At 41.7% G+C, this 27,979-nt stretch overlaps 2 protein-coding genes across 9 annotated transcripts in view; one reads left to right on the plus strand and one right to left on the minus strand.

The window, feature by feature from the left end:
• FRMD5 (FERM domain containing 5) overlaps positions 1-25,884 on the plus strand; it is a 346,861-nt gene extending 320,977 nt beyond the window's left edge. For 3 of the 6 annotated variants that reach the window (XM_038418836.2, XM_038418837.2, XM_038418840.2), the window contains one exon: positions 1,516-4,687. In XM_038418836.2, coding sequence (XP_038274764.1) covers positions 1,516-2,102 — 587 coding nt within the window. In that variant the 3' untranslated portion in view covers positions 2,103-4,687. Of the gene's footprint in view, positions 1-1,515; positions 4,688-25,775 lie in introns of those variants that run through there. The other 3 variants (XM_038418838.2, XM_038418839.2, XM_043493290.1) reach the window with 2 other exon arrangements.
• On the minus strand, positions 1,084-27,550 carry WDR76 (WD repeat domain 76). Of its 3 annotated transcripts, XR_006274551.1 has the most exons (14): positions 27,401-27,550; positions 25,937-26,350; positions 23,983-24,075; positions 22,454-22,509; positions 19,525-19,651; positions 18,368-18,469; positions 18,204-18,247; positions 17,972-18,125; positions 14,983-15,138; positions 13,481-13,698; positions 12,519-12,671; positions 10,233-10,286; positions 9,176-9,317; positions 8,924-9,058 (listed from the first exon to the last, which is right to left on the minus strand). XR_006274551.1 is itself a non-coding variant. In XM_038418834.2 (13 exons), exons 1-13 carry the CDS (start codon positions 27,470-27,472, stop codon positions 2,200-2,202), a joined length of 1,695 nt encoding a protein of 564 aa, XP_038274762.1. In that variant the 5' UTR covers positions 27,473-27,550; the 3' UTR covers positions 1,084-2,199. The 3 variants fall into 3 exon arrangements, 2 of the variants coding, with proteins under 2 accessions (XP_038274762.1, XP_038274758.1); XM_038418834.2 differs by lacking the exons at positions 8,924-9,058; positions 9,176-9,317 and adding an exon at positions 1,084-2,251; XM_038418830.2 differs by lacking the exon at positions 9,176-9,317 and having other exon boundaries at positions 5,749-9,058.
• Positions 27,551-27,979: the final 429 nt, after the last annotated feature.

Here is a 27,979-nt window from a genome sequence, read left to right on the forward strand (position 1 = left end):
TTTTTCAGCCATCACCGCTGCCTGGGCCAGGGGCTACAGCGCTTCTCCACAAAGCCTTTTCAGCCTTAATTTATAGGGGCTGCCTTTCCCCCTGTGCAAGTGATTCCCTCCTGTGGGCGGGGGGGGGGGGAACTGAGTATGGACACAGCTCCGCCCCTGTGTTTCCAGGGGGCAGGAAGGGGCAGGGCAGGGTCTCAGAGACAGGACCAGCTCTAGGCACCAGCAAAGCAAGTGCGTGCAGGAGGGGGATACCAGCCATCCTTTTTTTTCCAGGGCAGTTGCACTCTCTGAGCTGTGCCACTTAGATGGGGTAAGGGCACTGCGCCTCCCCTCCCTCCTCCCGATACCAACCCTGGGATGATGAACTGCCCGGGCCCAGCCGCTACCTGGGGAGGAGAGGGCGAGTCCTGCCGGGCAGCTGGGTCTGCGCCCCCTCCTCTGTGCCCTGGCTGCTGTGCTGCCTTGTGCCACCCCTTATCTTAGGACTTCACAGCAGGGGCACGAGGAAACTGCACAGTCCCTTACGTGTTAAAGCAGGGGTCGGTGTTGCACCGTTAAAACCCTGCCCTACGCCCTGAGCTATGGCCCTGTCTATAATGCAGTGGTCCCCAAAAACTTTTTTACGCTGTCCCCCTTCTGAACTGGGAGCAGGGCCCCAGCTCTCGCCGAGGGGGAATGCGGACAGGGTAAGGAGCAAGGTTGGGGCTAACCCTCACCCAGAGGGAAGTTCATCCTGCCACATGCATGATCGCTTTGCTAGCTTGTCTGTCACTCCTGCAGGTGACAAATTTTTGGGACATACAGGGTTTGAGGTTATATTTTTATGCAGTTTTGTGCTATAGGAAGTTGCAGTCTTTTGAGAAAGCAATAGCTAGGGTCAGATCCTCAGCTAGTGTAAGTCAGCATGGCTTCATTTACTCCAGCAGCATGAACTTACTCCAGCTAATGGTCTAGCCCATAGCACAGCCATCAGGCTGCCCCCTAGTTACTGGGATTGATGCTACTAGAACACAACGTGAGCCCCTTCGTCAGGAGAAGTGTTAAGGGAGCAGAATTTAAAAAAACAAAACCAAACCAAAAATGAACAAAAACCACAGCTTAAATGAATGGACAATCAGATCAGATCACTCATCATGGGCACCCAAAATTAGCAGACCCTTGGAAAACGTAGGGCCATAGCCTGTCTTGGCTTCGTTTTCATCACCCATAAGATGGGGATAATAACGACCTCCATGGCAGTGGCTCAGGTTTAGTTCTTTTGTATGCACAACCTGAAGAAGAGCTCTGTGTAAGCTTGAAAGTTTCTCTCCCCCCCCGCAGAAGCTGGTTCAATAAAAGTTATTGCCTGACCCAGCTTGTGGCTCTCTTATTTGCGAAGCAGTCTGAGCTCCTGGAGTGTGGTGTAAGTGCAGCGTAGGGTTGGTCTATACACAAGAAGGGCTTACACCCCATCCCTAATCCCCTATGCCTCCTCGCCCTTGCACATCACTCTCTCTGCTGTCTTTCACTCTCCAGGCCTGGAGTCTCTGAGGGACAGCGCTCACTCGACCCCCGTGCGTTCAGCCTCTCACAGCGATGCTTTCATGTCCCATTCACGAAGCGGCAGAGGTGAGAGCAGCGAGAGAGTGGCAGTCATCTCTGATGAGATCTACAGCCCCGCCGATAGCGTCCTTCCCACGCCGGTGGCAGAACACAGCCTGGAGCTGATGCTGCTCTCCAGGCAGATCAACGGTGCCCCCTGCAGCATCGAAGAAGAGCAGGAGTCTGAAGCTAACACACCTACTGCAACCGAGGCCGACGAGATGGGAGGCGAGTTCAAAGCCTTGTGTCAGGGTGTTGGTGGCAATGGCGGGGCACAAGCTGCACAGGTGAATAAGTTTGTTTTAAGTGTCCTCCGTTTGCTCCTTGTGACAGTTGGACTCCTCTTTGTTTTGCTCCTTCTCCTGATCATCCTTACCGAGTCTGACCTTGACATTGCCTTTTTCCGTGATATTCGCCAGACCCCCGAGTTTGAACAATTCCATTATCAATACTTTTGTCCCCTCAGGCGATGGTTTGCCTGCAAAGTCCGCTCCGTGCTGAGCCTGCTCATTGACACCTGAAGGCATGACTTCCTAATAACTAGCCAGGTGGATTCAGAAGATACCTGCTACCAGTTCCCAGCAAATGGGACCCATCGTGGCACCATCGGCCCATAAACTAAGTTCTCCTTTCATGAATCAAAGTACACTGCACCCTAGGAGGTTTGTTCCTGGAAGAAGAAAGCGATAGATTTATGCCAGATTAAAAACACATTTCTTTAGAGCTCCACTTTCCTGAAGTATTCAACCATTCAGTTTTTAATCTTTGAAGTTTGCAGAATAATTTAAGATTTTAATTTTCATAGATGTGTGTATTACTTCGAAAGTATTGAATAAGAGGAATTTATTTTATTACTACTGATTATTGCATTAGTGTCAGCTAATAGCGGAGGCACTAGTTCAAGACTAGAGATATTGCATTATGCAGGAGCTTTAGTAATGGTGCTACTGAGTTCTAATTTAAATACTAGAGTATTGTTTCATTATTAAAACTGCCTCTGTGCACAGCACTACCACCTTCAAGTTTTTTTTGGAGATCCTCCTTTCACTACCCAGAGCTTCTTAACTGGCAAATGGTTTATTCCTTAGAAAGCAATCTGGTCCAATACCCTTATCAACTTAGAAACATTTTCACAAACAACAGAGTGGGCAAGAAACAGGGACGCGAGGAGTGGCAGTGTCTGTTCCTTTAAATAGCATAGAAAGATGTGAATACCTATCCTATTCTATAACTTAGGCCTTTTCAGAACATGTTAAGCCTTGAACCTGTAGTGCACCACAGTGGCGTTTACTATAGACGTGTTAAATCCCTAACGACAGTGGGAGTGGAGTATATGGGGGTAGTAGATAAATGTACTCAGTTATGTTCTACGAAGTCTGGGTGTGTAGTTAGGAATCATACCTGATGATTTGGAATACATTTTGCCTCAGAAAGTTGTATGTGTTTTGTATAAAAACAACTGTTAAACCTGTATTTTAAACAAAATAGCATTTTGTTATTGATACTAATTGAGTTTTTAACTTTATGGATTAGATGAACATAGCGTGATATACAAAATGATTGGAGTAAGCCAATTATTTTGAGAATAAATGGCTTGTAGAATGGAACTCTAATGGCAGATTAACCCATTACTAGTTTTGGAAAAAAGAACAGCAGATTTTTTGAAATGTTTCAAAGGTAAAAAGCAGAATTACAGAAGTGGAGACAACTCTGGAAAACACCTAGACAAATATGAGCTCTGTCCGTAGGGGGAAAAGTGTAATTAACTAATTTCTATTGTGACATGAACACTTGACTCTTATTACCTGGCAAAAATAGCAGCCCAGTTGTAAGGGGAGCAATAATCACTACTGTACAGTTTCTTGTGAAGCTGCGTGTATTTAACAAAACAGAATAAAAACAGACTAGCAAGAGTTTCATTTCATCTCAGGGAAGAGATTTTAAGCAAGTCGAGGCCATAGACCCAATTTCAAAAGTCTGATTTACATTTTCTGCACCGTCAACCATCTCTGTACACAAGTTCAAGCACTGCTGGTGCGTGCGCGCATGCACACCCCCCCCCATTCCCATTGAAGATGAGTAATGATTTTGTCCTGAACTGGTCAATTGTTCTCTTTTGCCAAATGCTCAATCATCAATATAGAGAACAATCTGGAAGTCAATTAGATTCAGACTATTTGTCACTGCAATAAATAAGGTCCATTTTACTAGTCTGTCAATTTTTTTTTTTAAATGCAGTTTGTCACTTTTACTTTAAAAATTAATCATGGCCATTTGATTGTCGGAAGAGCTGAAAAAGATTTTGCATTCAATTTAATATTAAGTTGTGAATGCCAACCACAGGAGAAAAAAGGCTAGATTTTTACATGGATATATACCATTTTATGCAACATAGCAAAATTAACTTTTAGTGTAGTGTTCCTACCTCAGTCTGTAAATGGTGTTTCTATGCAGTGAGTGATAGTCTTAAACTAAACATTTTTCATCCTAGGTTAAAGATGCAGTATTCCACTGTTTTAATTGTTAATTGCTAATACTACTTGTTGAATACATTATCATTCAGTGACAGGTGCAGCTCCAATGTTTTGTACTTTAAACATTTTCATTTTCAAAAACCACAAGATATGAAATATTAACTTTGAAAAACTTTTGCATCAATCTGCTTTTAGAATAGTAATAAATACCACACCTTGTTTAACCTTTTGCTGTTTTCACCAGGCATTTTATCCTAAAACCATTACAATTAGTAATTTTTTAATCTTATGGTTTTTTCCCCCTCTGTGCCATGTTTCATGTTTTGCTAGTTGTTAGTTTTATCTGTCATTTGTATAAAAAGTCGTTTCCATAGTTCTTATACCAGAGGAAGCAAAACTCTTAAGAATAGTGTACTGCCTCTTTAAAGCAGTAGAGGGTAAAAATACCTGAAAATGTGAATTTCTTAGTTTTCATAGAAGTTAACCTTTCATGTGCCAAATACTGTAAGTTACTTTTTTCCCCTCCAAAATAATGTACCTTTTTCTACATATTCAGTATGTAGTTAGCATAAAATCATTGGTGCCATGAAAAGTATTTTTAAATTTAAATAAATATTTAAGTATCATGAAAACAAGAGTTGGCATTTTTTATTTTTAAATAAATTGCTCATTTGACTGGTGATAGTTAATATTTTACAGCGTCAACAAGTTTTACTTGATCAAGAACTTAAGAAATTGGCCCTTAAACACAATGGGTCCAAATTCTGCACCCTTAACTTACACTAACTTCCCATTGGGGGAAAAAAAAAAAATCAATGCAGAGTTTGGCCTTTTAAGCAGAGAAATTCCAAAATTACAAACACCAGTAAGCCTAATGCAAGCATGATCTCACTGTGTCATTTTATACATCTGCATGGCTAACAATTTTGCTTTCATCCTTGTTTTCTAAAAATCCATCCTTTGAAACATTGAACTGAACCAAAGAGCTGATTCAGGCACATTATAAACACGTATTGCTGCCAGGATGAAGCTGACCCCATATAGAAAGATGAATCTAACACATCATAAAGACAGGCACACCTATCACCTTCTGCTCCCTCTCCCTGTTTTGCTGGGCATTGTGCCAGTCATGGCTAACTGATCACAATTAAACTCATTACACACAGCTTACATGCAGAGTGTGAACACCAAAGCACCTACATTTTGAAGCCAACAGCAATTAAGCTGGACTGAAAACAGCTCACAGAGCCAGCTTCAAGAGTGAAGGCCAAGCCAGGCTGGAAACTTAATGCAGAAAATGGCACAACTTTTTTGCTTACCCACTGCAGAGGTCATTGTGTAGCAGAGTGGTGTGTTAAAGTGACCTCATTTCAGCTGACTTTTGCAGGATCCACTTGTCCCTTAAAACCAGAAGTGCATTAGACTTGAGAAATGAAGGTTCGTAGCCAGGCAAGTGTAATGAACTTTTGTATCACACTGTAGTTTTTAATGTTTGCAGGGTGACTCAGTGTAACCCTTCTGCCAGGTAGTTTAGGCAGCAACAAGCGACAGGTTCCTCTTTTACAAAACAGAACCGACTCGACACACACCCACCCTGGCTCCCCCAACCACTCCAGTAATCTAGGGGAACGAACCACCACCCTGGGTGCCTCCAAGAGCTAATACTTCCTCACTCACAAATACCGAGTCCATGTAGAACACAAGAAAACTTTTATTAAAGATGAAAACAGCATTAATTTGGGAAAACCCTGCAACCAGGATTTGAAAGTACCCCACCAAGAAGTAAAACACCCACCCCATAGTATCTTGGGCAGTGTCCTTGTTGTCCGAGTCCCACCTTGTGCTGTTGAAGTCCAAGGGATGAAAGTCTCTACCATGCCACTCCCCTTTTTCCTCTTCTGAAAACCAACTCATTGTATTGTCTGAGGTCAGCAGTGGCCCCAGATTCCAGGGACATGCCTGGGGGGGTTCACCTCTTGTTCCTGAAGGATGGGGGTGGTAGCCTGCCAGTATCTCTGCCATGGCTCCCCAGCATCACAGAGATGCAGCAGTAATGGTGACAGCGGTGTTCTCGGGTTCATCCAGTTCTCGGTGATCTCAGCTCTTCAGTGATTTCACAGGATAGCCGGGAATCTCTGCTGCCATCTCTTCTGCATTGTCTTTTCATCACAGCACTGTCTCTGTGCCAGGGCTAAGGTTAGCGCCCATAGGTCAGCATATCACTGAGAAGGAGCCAAACCTCTACAATGCATCTAGTCAGCTGTCTTAAAACAGTGACGGGGGGGGAATCAAATGGCTTCTGGCACCTTTAAGCCTGGTTGCGTGGACCTGTTTAAATACCCCCTCTGACTCTTACATTTGGCATCACTACTCCTGACAATGAGAGAGGTTAAAGTTAGGATGACACCCCCCCCAATTAGGGCTCACTAAGTGTAGTCCTGCTGTCTTTAATATTGAATGCAGGGATAATGAAATGTTATCCTTATTGTATGAGTACAGTGAATTTTAACCCTAAACAACCAAAATCAATCACTTCAGCAATGCAGGTCTGTCTGCTGATCCGCTGGGCAGAGTAGGTGTGTCTCTGCAGAGAGGTGGCTCTGAGGTCTTTCCCTCCAGATCACCATTAGCAGTCAGGGGAGAGCTCATTCAGCACCTGCTCACACATCAGTGAAAGTGAAAGCGACAGCAGGCCAAGCAGGGAGAGTGCAAGTGTCCACACAGCTCTAAACTCTTCTGCCACGGTGTCTCATGAGCAGAGAGGCCTGTGGCCACTTTGATTCCTCTGCACCCAGGCAGCTCCACTCCTTCCTTTCCAGACCTCTGTGTGCCCTTGAAGGAAAGGAGAGGTGGGCAGTGAGCAGTGGCCCACAGCAGAGTAGGGATGTCTAATGCAAAGGGGTTTTAGCGGTCCTATCCTGCAAAACAGTCTGAGAATATGGGGCAGTGAGGCTGAACCTGCCTCAGGCAAGAGGTTTGATGCAGACCATCTCCCCTCGGCCCGGTAACTCATTATCACCTGTTGCCAAGAATTATCTTACTTCTCAGAAAAAAAATCACCCACATCTGGAATAGCTTTGGGCCATCAAGAACAAGCTGAAAGCAGGACCAGAAACACAATGCCCTCTTTCCAAAGTTTGAGCCCATTCACACAAGAGTGTCATGGAAACACAGAGCAGTCAGTGCCACCACCTGCAACTCTGACCCCTTGCCGGATGCTAAGGGAGAGAGTGTGAAACATCTGCAGCCCCTTCCTAAAAGGGACTGCTCCTGTCAAAGGTGGCGATGATGATCTAGCATCCATACTAAAAGATGCAATACTACAACCAATACTAAAAGAAACTACTTTGTGACACTGGAGTATCACAACTACAGACCTTTTCTACACAAGCTAAAAATCAAGAAGCTAGCAAAAACTGTCTCCAATGTCACTTGTCAGCAGTCAGTATAGTTGTTCCTTCTCAGTCAGGCCAGACTTGTTGATCTGGTAGAAGACCATTTGGCATTCATAGTTATGTGGTATGCATCTACTCTTCCTCCTGGACTTCTCTGTGGCATTTAGTACTATTCACCACTATATACACCTACCATGCCTCCAAACAGCTGCAGAGGAGCATGAAAATATCCGGAATGGCTCAGGTCTTTCCACTCAAACTGAACTCAGTCTTTATAGTCAGTTGTTCTCCCACATCCAAATCCCTCAACTGCAGAAGGGCAAGGCTCAATCCTTTCCACTGTATTATTCAACAGCTTAGCCACCTTAAAAGAGAGAATATCCTGCTGCAACCTTAACTATTGTCACCTTTACAATGAAACCATTAGGTAAGCAACAATGTGTGATGTGTGCTTTTCTGCAAAACCCTGTTTATTTTATTGTTACCTCATCTTCTCAACTCACCCCATCCTCTCTGTATTTAGACCACTTGTGTCCTAGCCTATGTATAGAATGTGAACTTTCTGGGGCAGGGACTGTTGTCTTTGTTACATATCCACAGTGCTTCCAGCAATGGGACCTTAATCCCAGAGACAACTTTGAAGGTGCTACCATAATAATGAATCCACACAATGACCCCCAGCTCTACATCTCCCAATATTATCTGTGAAATTTCATCAAAGTGCTGTTTACTTTCATTTCCAAATATCAGTGAAGATGTTAAATAAAATTACAGTTCTCACCTAATGCAGCATCTCAAAACAACTGATCAATTCAATGTATTGCTATTTATTATAATCTTCTTTACCCAATTCTCAGTGCACCTGACAACATTCATTTACACACACCAACATTAAACAATTCTGGGAGTAAAATTTCATGGCACAATGTCAGACATTTTGCTAAACGGATATGTTTTACTGAAAACAGATTATGTTGTATAGTAAAGCTTAAGGTAAATTTCAGGAAAGCCACAATCATGATGTATTACATCTAAAAAGCAAGTTGAGGCCCAATCTAGTAAAGGTCTAATGTTAGAACTATACATGATAAATATTTGTTAAAGGTCATACTTAAAATGTCTTTAGGAAATATGACTTTTTATTATGAATGCAGCTTCTCCTGTATTTGGATACACACAACTCACCATAGGTTGGTGTAGTAGGATTGCTACAAATTTAATATTTGTAACTTATTAAAAAAAGAATACAGAATGCTTCCAAATTAATAAAATGCAATTTAAAACCTTGTAATGCATATTTTTGTCCTGAGAAACAAACATACTTTATATAGGAAAAAAATTCAGCAACTTTTTCAATCCTTGAAAACGTGGAGACGACCACTGGAGTTACCACCCACTAAGATATTCTTTGTGGGGTGCACAGCATTGATGGAACAAACAGAGCCAAGGTAATCTACATTATAAAAAGAGTGCAACTGTTCACCAGTGTCCTGGAAGATTTCTATTTGCCTTGGGCGTGCCATACTGCCAACCACAAAACAGTCTTCCTGTTTAGGGTCCCATATTGCTCTGAACCTAGTTAACCAGCGTCCTGTGTTATTGTTATGTCTATTCAGAAAAATGAAACAAAAAATCAAACACTGAATTTAGTAAGTTGCATATTTAAATATTGCCATTTCAAGTGCTCTTGTTTAGAGCATCCATTAGCCACACATCTATCCTCACCTTCTAGCCATCATCATATTCGGCTAGTTTGGGAATAGTACTTTTCAGAACCGTTCAACACTACTCCTCAACAGATCAGAGGAGAAGTGTACATTATTGATAAGAGCCACCCCTTTCCTCTCACCAGACCTAGAGGAAGGGACTATAACAGGGCAAAAAGGAGAACTAAAAGGCAAGAAAAGTGTAGCAAGAGATCCTCTGACATAATAAGCAACTATTTGTAAAAGGTATTCAAGCTCTAGGAGTGTCTTTTGATACAAATCCAGGGGAAAACCATTAAGCCCTTTTCAAAAATGCAAAATTTTAAACTTTCAGGCCAGCCATACCTAATACCAACCCCTCAGTGACCCCAGAGCTGGCAATGACTAATTTGATGGAGGGAGTCCAGCCTTTCTTGTTCACAGAAAGGATTTACAAGCTTTAGGCCTGGGCGAAGCAGGAATGAAGGAAAGGGAATAAGGAAAAGATAGGTATCTCCATTTATAAGCAGTGCCCTTTATTATCAAAATGTGTTGCTTTGAGTATCTTGTTCAATTGCAAAATATTTTTAGAATTACAAAATAATTTTAAAAAGAAACACCAATGAGACCACACCCTGAAACATGAGAAAACTTCTCAAAAGTACAGGGACATAACAGGCTTTAATACTCTAGTTACACAGAAAGATATTAAAAACCTCCTGACAAATCTAGTGGACTCAACTTTGGGCTGTATCCAAGCTGTGCCTGGAGCAGGGTGACTGGGCAACCAAAGCTGGCTATACACAACCCTGATCCTGGGTTTAGCTGAGGACCAAAGCCAGTCCTCCATCTAATAAAGAACAGCGTCAGGGCTGCTCTCTCTTATGCAGCTGGCTAGGACACTAATAGCTGTTCTAGTACCTGGAGAATTACCAGGTTTAGGGCAAGCCCCAGCCATGCCCCCTTTGACAGTAAAAGCACCTATGACAGCTCTCTGCTACCTGGCGGCTCTCTCCACCAAGTGGTTATGCTAGCTTTACAGCAACTCAAAGCAGCCAGAAAAGGCCAGACCCTTAGCACTGGTATATGTACGTTACCTGACAGCAGTGAGAACTGGAATTGTAGATGATAAAGAGCTGGTATCATAAACTCTGTGAAGTAAAGTAAATCATTATTATTTATATATACACACACGCACACGCAAAAACAAGACTTTCCTGACTATATACATAGGCATTTTACAGATATCAGACAATACAAGTTTTGGAATACAGTAATAGGTTCTCTACTTGTGAAATCCAATTCAGGGACAGGTGTTAAAGTCCTGATTCCATTAATAGATACGCATTCTAAAGCAAATTTTTGTATTTTTGAACAGAATTACTTTAGTTTGTTACCTTATAACATTAGAGCAGAGCAGGGGCTGCAGAGGGCAATTTAAACTGGGGGAGGGAGAGGCATAGATTTGCTCCTCCACTTGATCTTCCTCTTCCCCCCCTCAGGTGCCCTACCACACCAGCAACCTAACACCCCTAGCCCATGAGCCCCTACACCCACACCCTCCAAATCTAAGTGAGTGGCACTGGGACCTGGCACATGGGGTCACAGCACCAACTCAAGTTTATCCCAGCCAAAAAAAAAAAAAAGTTAACTGTAACTTGAAGTCTTTAAATCATGATTAAATGACTTCAGTAACTCAGCCTCAAGTTAGGGGTCTATTACAGGAGTGGATGGGTGAGGTTCTGTGGTCTGCAATGTGCAGGAGGTCAGAAGCTAGGGATTCGCAACATTTTTCATTGTGAGCCCCTCCCCACACCCTACGCCACCATGCTATAAAAACTTCATGGCCCACGCGTGCCACAATAACTGTTTTTCTGCATATCCAGTAGATTAAAAGTCAGGACCGGCGTTAGGGATAGCAAGCAGGGCAACTGCCCAGGGCCCCACAAAGCGAAGTTGTGCAGGCTTCGGCTTCACAGCCAGGTGGTGGGGCTCAAGGCCCCAGGCTTCTGTCCCACACAACAGGGCTTCAACTTTTCGCCCTGGGCTCCAGCAAGTCTAATGCCAACGCTGCTTGGCAGACCCTCTGAAACCTGCTCACGGCCCCCCAGGGGGTCCCAGACCCCTGGTTGAGAACTGCTAGACTAGATGATCATGATGATCCCTTCTAACCTTAGTCTGTGAAAGCGTTGGTGCCCATTCCTGGCTCCAAAGCCTACATCGGTTACCCGATGTAAAAAGCTCACACAGACCCCCCCAGTACTAATATGCTCCTTTGAAAATATATCTGGAATATCTGAACTTCTATGTTTGTCTTGTTCAAACTGCAAAGATTTATGGAGTCTTTACTACTGGGTTGGTTTCGTATCACACCCTACTTTTTAAGACTAGATCTTGAATATCTGTTGTGCATACGGAGCTGTAAAGATGTATTGCAAGTAATATATAAGAATTTGTGTAGCTGCATTTCCTCCTGTCTACACAGACTTAGTATCTAATATATACATGTAATTTATGAATTAATAGCAACATTTTGAACGATGATGGTGTAAGCACCATCACAGTTCAGTTACTGTCTGTTGTGCTGCAGCATCGCAAGTGGCTAAAAAGTCCAATTCTTGAGCAATAGTCTTTGCCGTGAATAACACGGGGTAAAGCACAGGGCCAGAAGATGAAGCCAGTGCACTATTACAACTTGAGCCCCGCTGTGCTTTCCTCTTTGCTCTCTTCACTGTCTTCTCATCCACCTCTCTCTGACATGTCAGTTATAGTGGTATGACTCTTGCATACATTCTTGAAAGAATATGATTTTGTTTTTAAAAACACAGACAGTTTTGTATATGGCCTGATTTTTCAGCCTTAACCAGGCCTCCCATTTTGTGCCTATTATTCTGTGATGTAATTTAGGTTACTTAAACGTTTAAGTACCCAATTTGTGGATGTAATCAGATACTTGGATGTCCAGATTATTTAAATAATGATCACAAACTGACAGCATGAAAAGTAAGACTTTTTAAAAAAAACAAACCACAGTCCACACTATGAATTCAGTCTTAATTATGTCATATGCTTTATCCACACAGCTCTTTTGTCAGACTTTTAGCAGCAACACTGAAGAAATTCAGGACCTCAGCGCTTGTAACTGCTATACATGGAATTATTAACCAGGTTTTTTTTAAAAGCTAGCCCTATCACTGTGTCTATTTATGGTCACAGTTGTAGGTTCTAAAGAGAAATGAGGGCAAAAATGTAAGCAAAGAAATCATTAGTTATAAAAAAATATTACAAGAAATTCTACTTAAAAATGTCAAGAAAAAGCTATCAAGAACAAATATTAAGCAGTGAATTGTACTTCTGTATTCTCTTCCTTCCCACACCCTTACCTCAACATATCATCAGCACATGTTGTCACCACTCTATTACCAGTAATAGGTGAGAAATATGCAGAAGCAACACTCTTTGTGTGTCCACTGAGAAAGCTTATGGGCTTGTTTCCATTAGGCTTCAGGTATCGTGTATCAAAAATGCAAACATTCCTGCAAGACATACACAGCGCCATTTTATTACAGGTTTCGTTATGGAACATTAAGTAGTTAACTAACTACTATAAAAAGTCAAGTAGTTGCATAATCTTTAAAATTTAAATTTTCAGTTTTCACTTCCATGTAAGTGGAGGAACAGAGTGCACTAGCTGCATCTTAAAAAAAACCTAAATACAATAATAATTGCCTTTTAACAGCTAGAATGTATAGTACAGCCTGCCCTAAACCTCTCACAAGGCAAACAGTAATTACAAATGTCAATTCCTTCATACGCCATTACCAAAAGCCTTTATTTCCCCAAGGATGTGAGCGGTAGCTCACGAAAGCTTATGCTCAAATAAATTTGTTAGTCTAAGGTGCCACAAGTACTCCTTTTCTTTTTGCGGATACAGACTAACATGGCTGCTACTCTGAAACCTAAAAAAAGATGCTACTCATTATTTTTGAAGTGGCACCATCCATGAAAACGACAACTGCGGGTGTGCTCATACTTTTAATTCTCTTTTCCCAAAAACAAAGTGTCCCATAAAGTCCTTTTCTTACTCCCAACACCAAAATATTAGGGAAAGCCAAATTATATCAGATTTTAAGTTTCTTTGTAGAATGTTTTCCTAAATGATCAGAAAAACCTTGAACATACATATTTAAGTTAAAAAACTAACTTCCCTATTATAAATATCAGTAGGTGATCGCTCTCCCCAAACCAATCCCATTTACAGCTGATTCCCATTGCCTTCCTGTGAAACCATTGCACAGAGTTCTTAAAGCACACAAGTCACTGTAATACATTTTGAAGTACATACACTGCACCAGCAGCAATGAAATACTGTCTGTTCACTGGATGAACATGGACAGTTCTTGTTGTCTTTGAATTAATGTTTGCAGTAAGTTCAGAAGAAGTTCCTGATGTCCGTCTGTCCACAATAGCCACATCACCATCCCACTGTCCTACCACCAATGTGGAGGCATTGTTTGCCAAGAAGTCAAAGGAAGAAAAGCGTTTTTCTTCACTTCTGTATACCTAAGTATGAAACAGGAGTTTATGTAAGGCAATGTATAATTGGTTAAAAATAAAATCAGTCTAATCAACTATTTCCATATTGATACTTCACAGCAGTTGAAGCATACAATAGAATGTAATCTGCTTTAAACTACAGTTATGTCCTTTCACACTGAATTATGCTAGTAACATTAGTTAAAACAGCAGCAGTGATCCATTTAAGTAGTTTTTTCATGAGAGCAGGTGGAATACAGAAAGTGTCTCTATACAGAGTATTTTGGATAATGGACTGAACAGAATGCAAAGTATTTATAACTCCCTCATAAAGTGTTGTCATCCAACTATTTCCACAAGCAAAGGAAAGACTCACCAAGCAAATCTCAGTTGGGTACTGAAATGGTTAGTACTGGCTCTGTCCCCACCCCAGGCCCAGGGAAGCCCCTCGTTAGGTGCACCAAGAAGGATCAGGCTCCATGGAATTTGAGGAACAAGCTCAGAATGAGGAGGAGCTTTGTCCATGCCAGTCTCCCATCATAGTGGCCATTATCCGCAGTTAAGGTAACGGTACTTTAAGCAACATTAATTTAAGACTTCATTACTGTGCCCTCCAGGGGAACCTGGCCACTGGCAGCACTCCTCTTGTAGAAGCCACATGACCATGAGAAGCCAGGACCAGGCAAACAGGAGAGAAGAATTGCAAATCTCTTCACAGGATCCACAAAGCTAGGATGTTATGTGTCACTTGGCCCCTTTGTGGAGTTCCAAACAGTTGTCTGGGGAAAGGGTGAGAACAATTAAGCTAACGGGAGTTTTACATTGCACCATGATTGATATTTTCAGAGCTCCTCTAAAGAAAAACTGTTAATTTGCTGCTTTAATATATACTCTTTAAAAAAAAAAATGGAGATTTACTGGGTTAAATAGTCACATGGATGCAGATGAAACTCATTTTAACATGAATCAGATTTCCTTAGTGAGAATAAGTTAAAAAGGGTGTCCATGACATATTATAAGGATGTTTTCTTAAAACACCGCAGTCAAATCAAAAACAAGGCAAATTTTCCAGATATTTGATTGTCTATGTGGTTTCCAAATTTTTTTTTTTTTACTGTATTTTTATGAACAAAAAGTTTATGGTTATTTTATGTTGCCTTATGAGGGAATACTGGTAAACTTTCCAGCAACCCGAGGAGCTAACAAATTATATTTTTGGTATTAAGTGGCTGAATATACTTCATAGCTAGATAGATAGATAGATAGATTCATAAGGAGACTTATACATAATGGAAGTGCATGAACATTCACCTCTTCAAAGATAGCTCTGGTAACATCTCCACATCGTACTGTTCCATCATGGCTCAGGGATAGCAAATGAACAGGATTAAATGGAGAAAAATACATGCAGCTTACTGGTTGACTATGTGGTATAAAGACATATACTCCATCTTCAGATTTAGAGTTCTGAAAATAAAAAGATTTAATTAACACAATGTTAAATTAACCATGTCATTTCTATTTTTACATTTATTGCTCTTTCAAAAAGTTACTTATGTCTCAATTCTGTATCATAACTAATACTGATTTGCTTTTTTCTAATCTTTTCTGAATGATTGCATACAGCAACAAATTAATTCTGCTAGGTACACTAATAGAACAAGACTGCTTCCAGTAGTCCAAATTGCAAATGTAGCCCTATTTGAGCCTCTCTGAGGCAAGTCATTGGAGCCCTTGATCAGGCTAAACAGCCATTGATGTCAATGAGTTCTGCCTGAGGGCACACTGCATGATTTTGCTCACAATTTACAGTTCAACATACTACTGACAGGCCTATGCGTCGTTTCCCCTCATCCTTTTCATCACTATATAACAGGCTTAGTTACACGAGTTAGACATTTACTGTCAATTTCATAATTACTATACCTCCCAGAGAGTAAGAGCTGCAACTTCTGCTATGACTTATTTTAGAGTAGCAGCCATGTTAGTCTGTATCCGCAAAAAGAAAAGGAGTACTTGTGGCACCTTAGAGACTAACAAATTTAGGTGCTATAACTTGAAGTTCTATTTCATCAGATTGTTTTTATTGCTAGAATTGGTTTACAGTCAATTTGGGAATTAAAAACTGGATAGTAAAACTTTCCTACATCTTATCGTCTAATAATGCTAATACCACTACAGCATCCAATCAAAATTTAAAATACAGTCAAATGCTTATTTTTTGGTTCTGGTACTCTCTTCCTTCTATGGATGTTATTCTTTGCCCCAAAACTGAGCTACCTTCAGTAAACCTAGACTGAATTCAGAGAAAACTAAGACAGCTATTACATCTTAATTAGTAACACAAGCTTCTCTTGTGGATGAGCTTTCCGGAGGAGGTTAAAGTAGCATTTGCTTTTCCTTTATCATTAGTCATTTGGAGTAAGAGGGTGAATAGGTCTTGTTGCCCATGCACATTATGAAAATTCTGTAGGCCTAATGTACACGGTAACGTGATAATTTCCGCCTTATTCCACTGGAGACGGGAGATTCCAGGCTTATGGCAAAAGCATTTGTTTCTTGTTCTGTTGATTTGCAATATTATACAACCATAGAATATAGGTCTGAAAAGGGGCCTCAAGAGGTCATCTAGAGTCCATTCCCCCATGATAAGGAAGAAGTAAATATCCCTAGACCATCCCTGACAAGTCTCTGTCTAACCTGTTCTTAAAAACCTCCAAGAATGGGGATTCTACAACCTCCTTAGGTAACTTATTCTGGTGCTTAACTATTCGTATAGTTAGAAAGTTTTGCCCTAATATCCAAACTAAATCTCCCTTACTGCAAACTAAACTTGTCCTATCCTTGATGGACACTGAACCCAGATATAGAGAAAAATTACATTAGGTCATTTTTAGAGGGTTTTACAATTTATTCCCATTTTTTTTGTGGCACCTTAGAGGCTAACAAATTTATTAGAGCATAAGCTTTCGTGAGCTTATGCATTCGTGAGATGCATCCGATGAAGTGAGCTGTAGCTCACGAAAGCTTATGCTCAAATAAATGTGTTCGTCTCTAAGGTGCCACAAGTACTCATTTTCTTTTTGCAAATACAGACTATCATGGCTGCTACTCTGAAACCTAAATGCATTGCCTGTAGTCACAAAGGGTGTCTCTATGGCAAAGATTAGAACCGGACCTGGGACGGCTGCCATCAGAACCACTGGATCATACTTCGCCTAGTCATGTAATAACACTGGTTGGCACAACTTGATGGTTCTAAATTATGAAGATTTTTTAACCCTATACATAGCTGGTATTATTCAGTTATCTTTGAGTGTCTTAATCTAGCTAAGATTAGTTGACTGATTTCTTGGAGGCATCAAGGCAGAAATGGGTCTTGAGGAGTGTTTTTAAGACATGATGGGCAGTAGCTTTACACACTAAGTCAGGGAGGGTGGCTTCATGTATAAGGGACAGCATGAAAGGAAGAGCAAACAGCTACAGAAGAGAGAAATGGGCATTTAAGATGGCCATCTATGGCAGAACAGAGAGGATGGTGACACAATGTAAGATATTTGCAAATAAGTAGTAAAAGGCAGAATTGTAAAGGGTCTTAAAGATGAGGACAAGAAGCTGGAATGTAATGCATTAGAAAAACACCGTGCTAGAGTAGACAGAGAGAGAGCTGGGATACTTGAAACAGTGGGCAAGGAAGATTATAGTAGCAGCTTCATTTTGTATGAACCTGAGGGAGCTGATGTGGGTGTCAGGGAGGCCAGAGTGAAAGAAGCTACAATAATCAAGTCACAAGAGAAGGACATGGACAAGAACTTTGAAATCAAATTGTCTTAGTTATTCCTACAATCAGAGTCAAGGTGATATGAAAAATAATAGTTGTTTTGATATGCTAACAAATATTCAATAATTTTCTACAATGTGAGAGAAAGGTCGGTGAGGTAATATCTTTTATTCGACCAACTTCTGTTGATGAGAGAGACAATGTAGCATAAATAAATGCATGATAGTGTGTGATGGCATAGCAATTTTATTTACACTAGTTGAGATGACACGATTCCTTCATTGCCATCATCCCAATCTCATGCACATAAAAATTGTATTGCCTACCCCCACAAAACTCTATTATCTCATAGATGTTACACCTTAGCACTGGAGCCTCGCTTCAGTAACTGTCTACTAATCAGATTTACTAAAATCATTCTTACCAGTTATCTGACTTCCCATCCCATAAGATTCCCAATAAATAAATCCTAAGCACAACCCTCTCCTCCCCCAAAGAGATATCACACAAGCAATTTACCAAATCCCAAAGACCAATCTGTCCAGACTTGTCTCCAGCTGCCACCAAGGTTCTGCTTTCAGAAGGATGGATAGCCACAGAATATATTCTATTTTTGACAACTTTTGTAACAGCATCTTCACTCAGGATCATATGACTCAGACTGGCTTTGTATCTAGGCAACATCATTAAATTGTTAGATATTTCCCACCAAAAAGTTAAAATTGACAGAAATAAGTTGTTTATAGATTACCTTTCTAAGTTACATATGTGTTTTTCAGTATCATTAGGATTTATCTGCATTGTAAGACAAGAAAAAAAAAAAAGTACCAGTTAAATTTGGGCACAAATTTACTGGCAAAGTTATTATGGGCTCAGGCTAAATGCCCCCAAAAATTAGTGAATTCTGACGGATACCTGACTTATCTTTGTCCATGTATCCAGAAACCCATCCGTTAATTCACTGCTCTTATTCTGATTTGTAGGTACCATTGGAAGAGGTCCAGGTGGCAACTGAGGCTATTTAAAAGGCAGAAACAATGTTAAGTACGCTGTGCATCTTTTACAGCTTCCCAACCAGTTCATTCAACTAGAAAAAATGAGTAAGCAAAGGGAGCTATTCAGCAATTATATACGCCACAAACAAATCTATCCTTTCAAGATATTAAAATGTGCATAAAAAGAAATTCATATCAAAATATATCTTATTACAGGAGGGAAGGGCAGGAAATAGTAAATACAAGTGTGTAAACAGGTGGCCTCCTATACTCTTCCCTTTTCTCCTGACTCTGAGAAGCATCGTCTTCAACAATTATATTGCAGAAATTTAGTGTTATTTCCGTAGTAATACAAAACCCCTAAATTATCAGCTCACATAAGAATATAGTTTTACATGTTGCTGTATAACTTCCTCAAATATGGTAGTACATGTCTCAGGAAAAAAATTAGCTAACAAAAAGTTAGATTAAGATATGCTGAAGACACAAAACCCGAACAAGAAAAATCTGAATTAACGCTGCCACAACTGAGTCTATGAATTACTGAGCATACATAACATTCTATCAAGATTCTATATTGTTGTGCAGAAATGGGAAAGTATTATTTCTTCAGCTTGAGCCACAGAACACAGAATTAACTATTGCACACTCCACTTCTACCATGAGATTTACTTTCAATAAAACTTCTCAGAGCATGCTCTGTTGAGATCATTTTGAATAGAATTTACTTTGTTTCTGCACAACCCTAGATCACCTTCACAGGGCCATATTCTCCTGTTCTTGCTCTTGAGGAGCCCAACAGAAGCCAATGGGGCTTTTCATGGAACAAAGTACTCCTCAACATGAACATGGGTGGAAGAATCTGACCCATACTATTGGCTGCATGAAAAACTTCTCAAGTATCTCCAGGTTATCGAATAAAACTTATTTAGCAATTAGGGATAAGTATTATCACAGCCAAAGCCATTCAGATTTATTAAAAATTTCAGTATCTCTAAATAAAAATCTAACATGTTTTCATAAAGCTGCCAAATATGCACTGTACTGTATTTCTTCCTTTTTCCTTCACCATCTTACATATTCATCAATTACTGGTTCTGGCTGTGCTGGAATTTCTGGCAATGGAACTCCTGATGGATCTACTCTTTGTAAGCGCATAGATCTTCGACGTACTGTCTCAGCTTCTGTCTTTTTGGGCTTAACTCTAGAGGAATGGAAATAGTCAAACAATATATATTCAAATAAGCCATGAGTTCCTATGGTAAAGGAATCCAAAATAGGTTTGGATCTTTATTTCCAGAACTCTGACCCAGACTAATATCACAAATAGCTTTGATTCATTCTAGAAATGTGTTTTGCTCACAGAATCATAGAAATGTAAGGCTGGAAGGGACCCTCTCAAGAGGCTGTCTAGTCCATGCCCCTTGTGCCGAGACAGGATCAAGTATACTTAGGCCATCCCTAAAAGGTGTTTGCCTACAAAAGAATTACTACACCACATTATGTCTTTAGTCTACGTTGTCTAGGAATCAGAGTGGTAGCCGTGTTAGTCCATATCAGCAAAAAGAACAAGGAGTACTTGTGGCACCTTAGAGACTAATTTATTTGAGCATAAACTTGTGTGGGCTAAAACCCACTTCATCAGATGCATGCAGTGGTAAATACAGTAGGAAGTATATACACAGAGAACATGAAAAAATGAGTGCTGCATACCCACTATAAGGAGAGCGATCAGTTAAGGTGAGCTATTATCAGCAGGAGAAAAAAAACCTTTTGTGGTGATAATCAGGATAGCCCATTTCCAATAGTTGACAAGAAGGTGTGAGTAACAGTAGGGGGAAAAATAAACAAGGGGAAATAGTTTTACTTTGTGTAATGACCCATCCACTCCCAGTCTTTATTCAAGCCTAATTTAATGGTGTCCAGTTTGCAGGTACCTATAGGAGTGCCGCTGACTTGAAGGTATACATTGTCCCCAAATGTGAAATAGTTATGGGTGAGGACAAAGTCACAAAGTTCAGCCCACCAGATTTGCCGTGGGAGTGGATGGGTCATTACCCAAAGTAAAACTATTTCCCCTTGTTTATTTTTCCCCCCTACTGTTACTCACACCATCTTGTCAACTGTTGGAAATGGGCCATCCTGTTTATTACTAGAAAAGTTTTTTTTTCTCCTGCGGATAATAGCTCACCTTAACTGATCACTCTCGTTATAGTGGGTATGGCAACACCCATTTTTTCAAGTTCTCTGTGTATTTACTTATATCTTCCTACTGTATTTTCCACTGCATGCATCCGATGAAGTGGGTTTTAACCCATGAAAGCTTATGCTCAAATAAATTTGTTAGTCTAAGATGCCACAAGTACTCCTCTTTCTTTTTATTGTCTAGGAATGTTTACCTTTATTACACTTTTGGTTTTCAGTTATGATCTACCTTCTCCCTGTTCTCCTCTCTCCCCAGCTCTAGCTATTTATTCAGTGGCAAACGACTAATTTAAAGCTGCTTGGGGGTATGTCATCCTCTGGCAGAACAGTGAGTGGAGCAAAACCCAAAACTTCTGAAATCAGGAAATGCAAAGTTAAGGTTGCCCATGCAAGCTTAGCTCTGATCTCTTTCAGCAATGCCCTAATACACCCCGTTAACACATACGCCTTTACTTTGCCAACCCCATAGTTGCTGAAATGTACATGTTGAATCTGTTTCTCTCCAGGCCTCCATTCTACCCACTAGTCTTCCTTTACATCGTCTTCCATACTGTATTTTATTTTCTTCTTATTCCTCTGTCCTATAGCTTGTTTTCCTGTTTTTACTTAATGCCAGTGTTTCTATACTTATTATACCTATACCTAATGTTCCCTTTTATCCTTTTAAATTTTTCCTCTCCAGCTCCCTTTCCCTTTGTTCCATCATCAGACTGATTTTCTTCTTAGCTGTCAAGCTCGATATCATACTAGATGACTTCTCGAGGTCCCTTCCAGCCTTAAATTTTATGATTCTACAAGAACAAGTTGCTCTTGAAATTTCACTGAAAATACAATCGCTACTTTCATGCTATTTTGACCAGAAAGACATTCATACTACCATTACTTCTCTTAAAAAAAAAAAAAAAAAAAATGAGGTACAGAAATACACTGAGTGAAAACCTACCAATGGAGAAGTCACATGGACAGTTTAAGGTAATTGGTGGTCTAGATCAGGGGTTCTCATGGCCTCAGAGTGCAACCAACAACTCTTGCTGGTGACCGCTGTTACAATTTTAACTAAAATTCCTAATTAAGTTTAGGAAAGACAGAAATAAATATGCACATATACATGTCCAAATCACTCCAATTTATTTATGTTGGAATTTTTTGCAGACTCAATAAAAATAATGTACACTTGTCTCTATTCTTTCCTGGAACTAAACAGAACAGAAACACAAATAAGGCGCTTTGCAGGTACTTGTCTTTTTTTGTTGTTTATTCTGTGTTTTGGGTTGCTTTTTTAAAGACTTGCTAACTATTAAGTCTGCTGTTGTGAAAAATGATATTAACAAACATACAAATATAACTTTTCACACGCAGAAGCCTTACGCAGCCCTGGCAAGCCCAGGGACAAATTAAGCCCTGGATGGGGAGGTAGGTACGGTGGCAGTGAGAGCCAAAGGCAATGAGGAGAATGGATGGGGGGACAGGAGGGGAATGGATGGCACCCCAGGGAAGGTGAGGAACTCACTAGCAGCCTGCTCCTCCAGCATGGGTCTCTTCAGAAGGGGGCAGGACCCATCCCCTGTTGGCAGCCTCAGGGAAGAGGCCACTGCTTTGCCCTGTCCCCCATCAGTCGAGGAGGCTATGGCCACAAGACAAGCCCCTGGGGGCCGCAAGACAAGCCCCTGGGGGCCACATTTGAGAAACCCTGGCCTAGATCAAAATTTAAATATGTACTGCATATATATATATAAAATGAAAAAAGTAGAATTAGCAAAAAAATGTTGATTTTTATTTTTGTTTAAATGGTGATGTTTACCTTTTGATTCCATGAGATTGTCCTTTGGTTGCCATTTTGCGAAGTCTTGCAGCTGACTTTAAAGAAAAGTGTAGAAATGTAAGAAATATAGTCAGATGAACAAGTGGTTTTTTTGGAATATTTTTGTGCAATGCAGTTAACTAAAGGAAACTAATGGATTATGAAGTGACTAAAAATTACAGTTTGTGTGTTTATTCTCTCTCAATTAATCATCTGACTTGTTCAGTTTACCAGTCAAATTTTCCTAACTTCCAATTCTACAAACTAAAGAGTAAATCTGAAACTCAAACTGTGTTGTTTCCACCTCTTGTTTTTTCAAGTTGTGTTACCCACTACCAAAAAAATTCACTGAATAATGTGGATGGCACACAAGAACAGAATACAGTCCATCTTGCTATTCTATAGCTGTATTCATCTTGCAGTGATAAGAAAAACAAAATCCTAAACAAGAAGCACCAGAGAAAGTGACTTTGAACAGAAATCATATTTTAAAAGAGACGCCGATATATAAAAACTTACATTAGATTTTGAATTTATGAATAAGACTCGTAAAAGGATTAGGTATATAAAAGCTGTAATATCAACAATTTAATTCACTATAATTACAATCACTATGGGACTTGAATTCAGCATACAATTGCAGGGATAAAGACCAAATTGGGGGACAGCTGAGTGCTTGTTCAGTGTTTTATTTCTTTAGACATACGGAACTTTAGAGTGGTTTGTGTACACAGGTAGGAAGGAGTCCAATGTGCTACATGGGGGGGGGGGGGTAGGGAGGGGCTTAAACTTGTCTCCGCTGAGCTCTTCAGAGACATCTGGGGAGATTTTTTCAAGCCACTCCCTCCTACCCCAACCACAGAGGTTGAGTCTTGGTGAGCATAAGCCCTATTTCCTCCCAGCTAGGGCTCTCTCTGCCTCTGCGCCTGGGACTGAACAGTTCCATCTCCAGCTTTTCTAATTCTGGTGTGAGAAGAAACAGCAGAGACTGTGCAGAACCCGCTCTGGGTGAGCAAAGGAGTGGCCTTTCAAAGAAGGAGCTTACTCCTTAATGCAAGAGTGGACCTATGAGGAAGAACAGAACAGAATACAGGAGAGAGAAGGAATCTGGAAAGGAGAGAAAGAGCAGGATCCGCGTCTGTAGATAACATTTAAAATGTCACTACTTTAATTTGTTGGATTACTTCCTCCCCTGTGTAGAAGTGTAATACATAGCACTTATAATGCTTTCCATAATTTAAAGTACTTTACACATATTAATGAATTAAATCCCACCTTCAAAAAAAAAAATAGAGCCCTATCAAAAAGTATGCACAAAGTATAATCAGATCACTGTGGTAGATCATTGCAGTATATCATTGCAAAGTCAGTTGTGAAGTTTTTATGCCTTTCTCTGAAGCATCTGGTATAGGCCACTGTTAGAGACATGTTTCATAACTAAATGAACTATGGGTCAGTTTTGATATGACAATTTCTATTAAGTTTAGAGTGACAATTTTATTCTTATTCCAGGGAGACATCATACAAACCTCAAGCAGCTTTAGAGAAGCAAAAAAATTAGCATTTTCTGTAATGTTCTTTAGTCTTTTTCTTTCATAGGCTGACAGCTCTGAAGATCCATCCTGCACAAACAAATAAAAGCAATTACTCTGTAGGATAATGTTTAGGCTATTACACAGAGTGCACAAAAAAGGCCTGGACTGTTGAGAAAATAAAGCACTGTATGAAGTTGCATGGCCTTTTTTTTTTTTTTTTAGGTTCCAAGCTTCTCTTACAATAAATGTTACTTTATAGTGAGGAGTACCTGACATTCCTCCATTTCCAAACAACTGTTAAAGTATGAGGTCATTAAAAGCAAAAAGGCACAAAATACTAGAAAGTTGACAAACTGGTTAAAACAGAATTGGGAGGAACGGGGTAAAAGTGGCACATTACACCATACTCCTAGACAGCAGTGCTTTAAGAGAGCTCCATCAGTGTGGCCAGAAAGTGTCCAATCACAGACATGAATACCAATTTATATTTTGCCTTAATACAAAGAGAAGCTGTGGATTCTTTGTTTTACCCTACTGCAGAAGCATTCTCCCTGCCCCCCACCCCCAAAAGATATACCACAACAGGAAAGGATAAAACAGACCAGTCCCAAAGACTGATATTTAAGGAATGGTGACTGAATTAAATTTCTTGAAGGCACAGCTGCTGACTTTTGAAGAAGATCTGAAGAAAAACGTGAGGGAGCTAGTCAATATGGTAACTTTAGAAAATCTTTCATTGCACATATTGACCGAAGCCAAGCTGGTTTTGCATCAGGATAGGAGTGTTTTGCACACTCAGCTCAGGCACACACTTACGAAGATGGAGCGTTAAAGATTAGTCTCAAAGTTCTTTATGGATGTTAAAATTATTTCAATAATATCTTTAATATTACATTGATAAACAAGAAATGAAAGCCTGAGGCAATTATACAACACTGAAATGTACAACAATACAGATATTAGGCTGTCTTATAATAATTGTCTATGGTATTGTTTACAGAAAAAATAATTGAGTCCTTTTTAGAACTAAAAGGTAACTAAATTCTTTATCAGAGTGGAATGATTCATATATACATCTTTCAGTTATATTCATAAGCAAAATACTGGATTCAAATGGAGTAAGCTGTGTATTATTTCTTGGTACCTTAGAGAAAAGGGGAAATGTGGTACAGTCTGAAAATTATTATTTGGATTAACATAGCACTTAGGAGCCTTAATGACAGATGAGGAACCCATTGTACTAAATCTTGTACAACTACAGAACAAAAAGGCAGACTCAGCTCAAAACATCTTACAATCTAAGCTTAAGAGAAGAGACAACAGATGGCTAGACAGAGAGTACAAGGAAATGTCAAGACAATACTGGTCAATAGGATAATAAAATAGAATAATTTTCTTTTTCTGGTAACAAAACTTTTACGAACCAATCCTGAAATTGATACTACTCAGGAAGGCCCATGTGGAATCACTGGCAGGATCAAGACCTTAGGTTGGATTTTTGCTATCGGGATTTTGTTTAGCTATGACAGCTTGCAAGAAATAGTCTCTCATACATTACAGACGGTCAAGATTAATTATGTTAAGTAAACTAATATTTATCTACAGCCAATATGTATTGTTAAGAAAAAGATCTAAGATGGAGGGTTATGTAAAATTGAATAACCTATCTTGAATAATTATGAAAAACAGGGTCTTCTTTTTCTATCTTTAAAAAAAAAAAAAGAAGTAAAATAATTGCATTCCCTTAAAAACAGTACGATAATTTTATTCCCTTTGCTATTTTCTAGGGGGCAAACAGTTCCTCCTTTACAAAATCATCAATACTTGAAGTTTCAAAATGTGAAAGAGGCCAAATAAGAGAAATTGAGGGCTAGGCTAAGAATATACAGAGGAAGCTAAAAGCAAAAGAGAATATAGTCACAAAAAAACTCAATGTTTGGTTTCTTACCACATAAGACACATCGGAATTACTTTCTTCACTATCTGTATCCCAATTGTTTTCGGAATCACGATCAGCTGTAAGTGAGGTGTTTGTGGGTGACACCATCCGACTTTTGTTATGAAGTGAAGACATACTGGGGATTACTCCCTGTGGACTGGAAGAAGCCTTGTAGGACACATCTCTTATTTGCTGACTTGTGGGATCATCACGGGATTTTTTGACTTTTGGTTCTCTTTCTGAAGTCCCTTCATTACTAGAAAAGTTTTCCAGTAAGCGTTTCTGGGGCAGACGTTTGTTGCGTTTCTCTTCTTCCATGGATAACGGGGTGAGAAGAACTTTCACTTGTTTTCCAAAAACTGCTCTTCGTTCAGCTTCTTCTGATACATAGCTCATGCTGGGGTTGTCTTTAGGGGTGTGCTCCTACACAGATGAAGGAGAGAAAAATATAAAGTATACTATGCTCAAATAAACGTGTTCGTCTCTAGAAGGTGCCGCAAGTCCTCCTGTTCTTTTTGCGGATACAGACTAACGGGGCTGCTCCTCTGAAACCGGCACTAGAACTCAGCTCCTGTAACTTGTCTCCACGTAACTAACCACGGGCACAAATCGGGTGAAAATCAGTGGCATATTAAATATCGTGCAATTTTACAAAGACTGCAGCGGCAAAATAAATAAATAAATAAATAAATAAATAAAAAATCCTGCTGCTGGGCTTTCCTCCTGCCTTATAGACGAAGCCCAAGGCCTGGACCTTTCCTCCCGAAAGGAAGCGGCCTCGCCGAGCCCACGCTCCCAGAGCGAGCATCACCAGCAGCTCCTTCCGATGCAGCGGCCAGGGAGCGCTTACAAAACAGGGCGGCAAAGCCGGCCCCGGGTCTGCTCCCGCGGCTCTCCGTCCCCCGGGGACCCGGGAAGCTGCCGAGAGCCGCACCCCGCTCCCTCCAAGACCCACGTTTTACTTCTTGCTGCGCAGACCGGACCCGCCCGCCCGCCTTCGCCGGGCCAGCCGCGCGCTCGGCTGCGGGAGGCCGGGGCTTGGAGCCAGCCGCGGCAGGACGGGCCGGGCCGGAGCGCCGGGGCCGAGTCAGCCCGTTCCGGCGAGGAGCAGGTGGCTGCACAGCGATCCCCTCCTGCCCAGCCGCGGAGTCACGGCGTTTTCTCTCCTCCAGCCAACGAAACCGCTGCCCGGCTTTCCTTGTTCTCGCCCGGGCCCTCCCTGGCTCGGCGGCGCGTGGGTGCCCGGCGCTGTACAAAGGCAGCGGAGGCGCGCCCAAAGCGAGGCAGCGGAACCTGCCCGGCCCGGACCCCGCCGCGGCTGGAGGGCGCTGCCGCCGGGGAAGGGGAGCGGGGCGCGGGGCGCGGGGCGCGGGCGGCCCCGGGCCGGGCTCGCTCAGGGCTCAGCGAGCCCCACGGGCGGCGGCTGAGGCGCCCCAGGGGCCGGTCTCGCCCCAGCCGGCCCCACCGCCTGACCTGCATCCGCTGCCGGGCGAGCGGCGACAGCGGCTCCTCAGCCCCGAGCGTCCCGGCCTCGGCCAACGGCATCTCCCCGGCGCGGGACCGGCGGGGGCGGGGCCTCCCCTTCCCGCTTATGCAAGGGGGCGGGGCGGGTTAGCTAACGGGGGGGCAACGACCCGCCTTCGCCCGGGGGCGGGCTGCGAGCCGCCCGCACAGACGCTCCAGCCGGCCCCGGCCCCGAGCTCGCCCCAGCGGGCGCCCGGCTTCTGTGGCCGCAGCCGGGGGGCCGGCGCCGCGCTGGAGCCGCGCGACCGTTCCCTCAGAAGCACCCCGGGTCCTGGAGTGCGGGAGGAAAGGCGGTGCCCCAGGCCTGCGTGCCGGGAGCAAGGCTGCGGCTGCCCGCCCCCCCCCGGCTCGAAGTGGCTTCCCTCGTGTGGACTCCCAGAAGGCCGGGACCTCAGGAGCCATCCAGTCCCACCCCCTGCTCAAAGCAGCGCCAACATCAACGCTGGCCCCTGAGCCCCCCGCCTGTTAGGTGCCCGCGCCCTCCCCCTCCATCCGCCCAGCCAGGGCTTTGTCAAAACCCTAAAAACC

Source organism: Dermochelys coriacea, chromosome 10, assembly GCF_009764565.3.
Source record: "Dermochelys coriacea isolate rDerCor1 chromosome 10, rDerCor1.pri.v4, whole genome shotgun sequence".
Lineage (NCBI taxonomy): Eukaryota > Metazoa > Chordata > Testudines > Dermochelyidae > Dermochelys > Dermochelys coriacea.

Coding starts and splice junctions, on each gene's coding strand:
- WDR76 (XM_038418830.2), bottom strand. CDS start 27,472: ATGCCGTTGGCCGAGGCCGGGACGCTCGGGGCTGAGGAGCCGCTGTCG. Junction 19,652..22,453: donor CAATCTCATGGAATCAAAAG/GTAAACATCACC, acceptor CCATTCCTCTAG/AGTTAAGCCCAAAAAGACAG. Junction 18,248..18,367: donor CATGGACAAAGATAAGTCAG/GTATCCGTCAGA, acceptor CTTACAATGCAG/ATAAATCCTAATGATACTGA.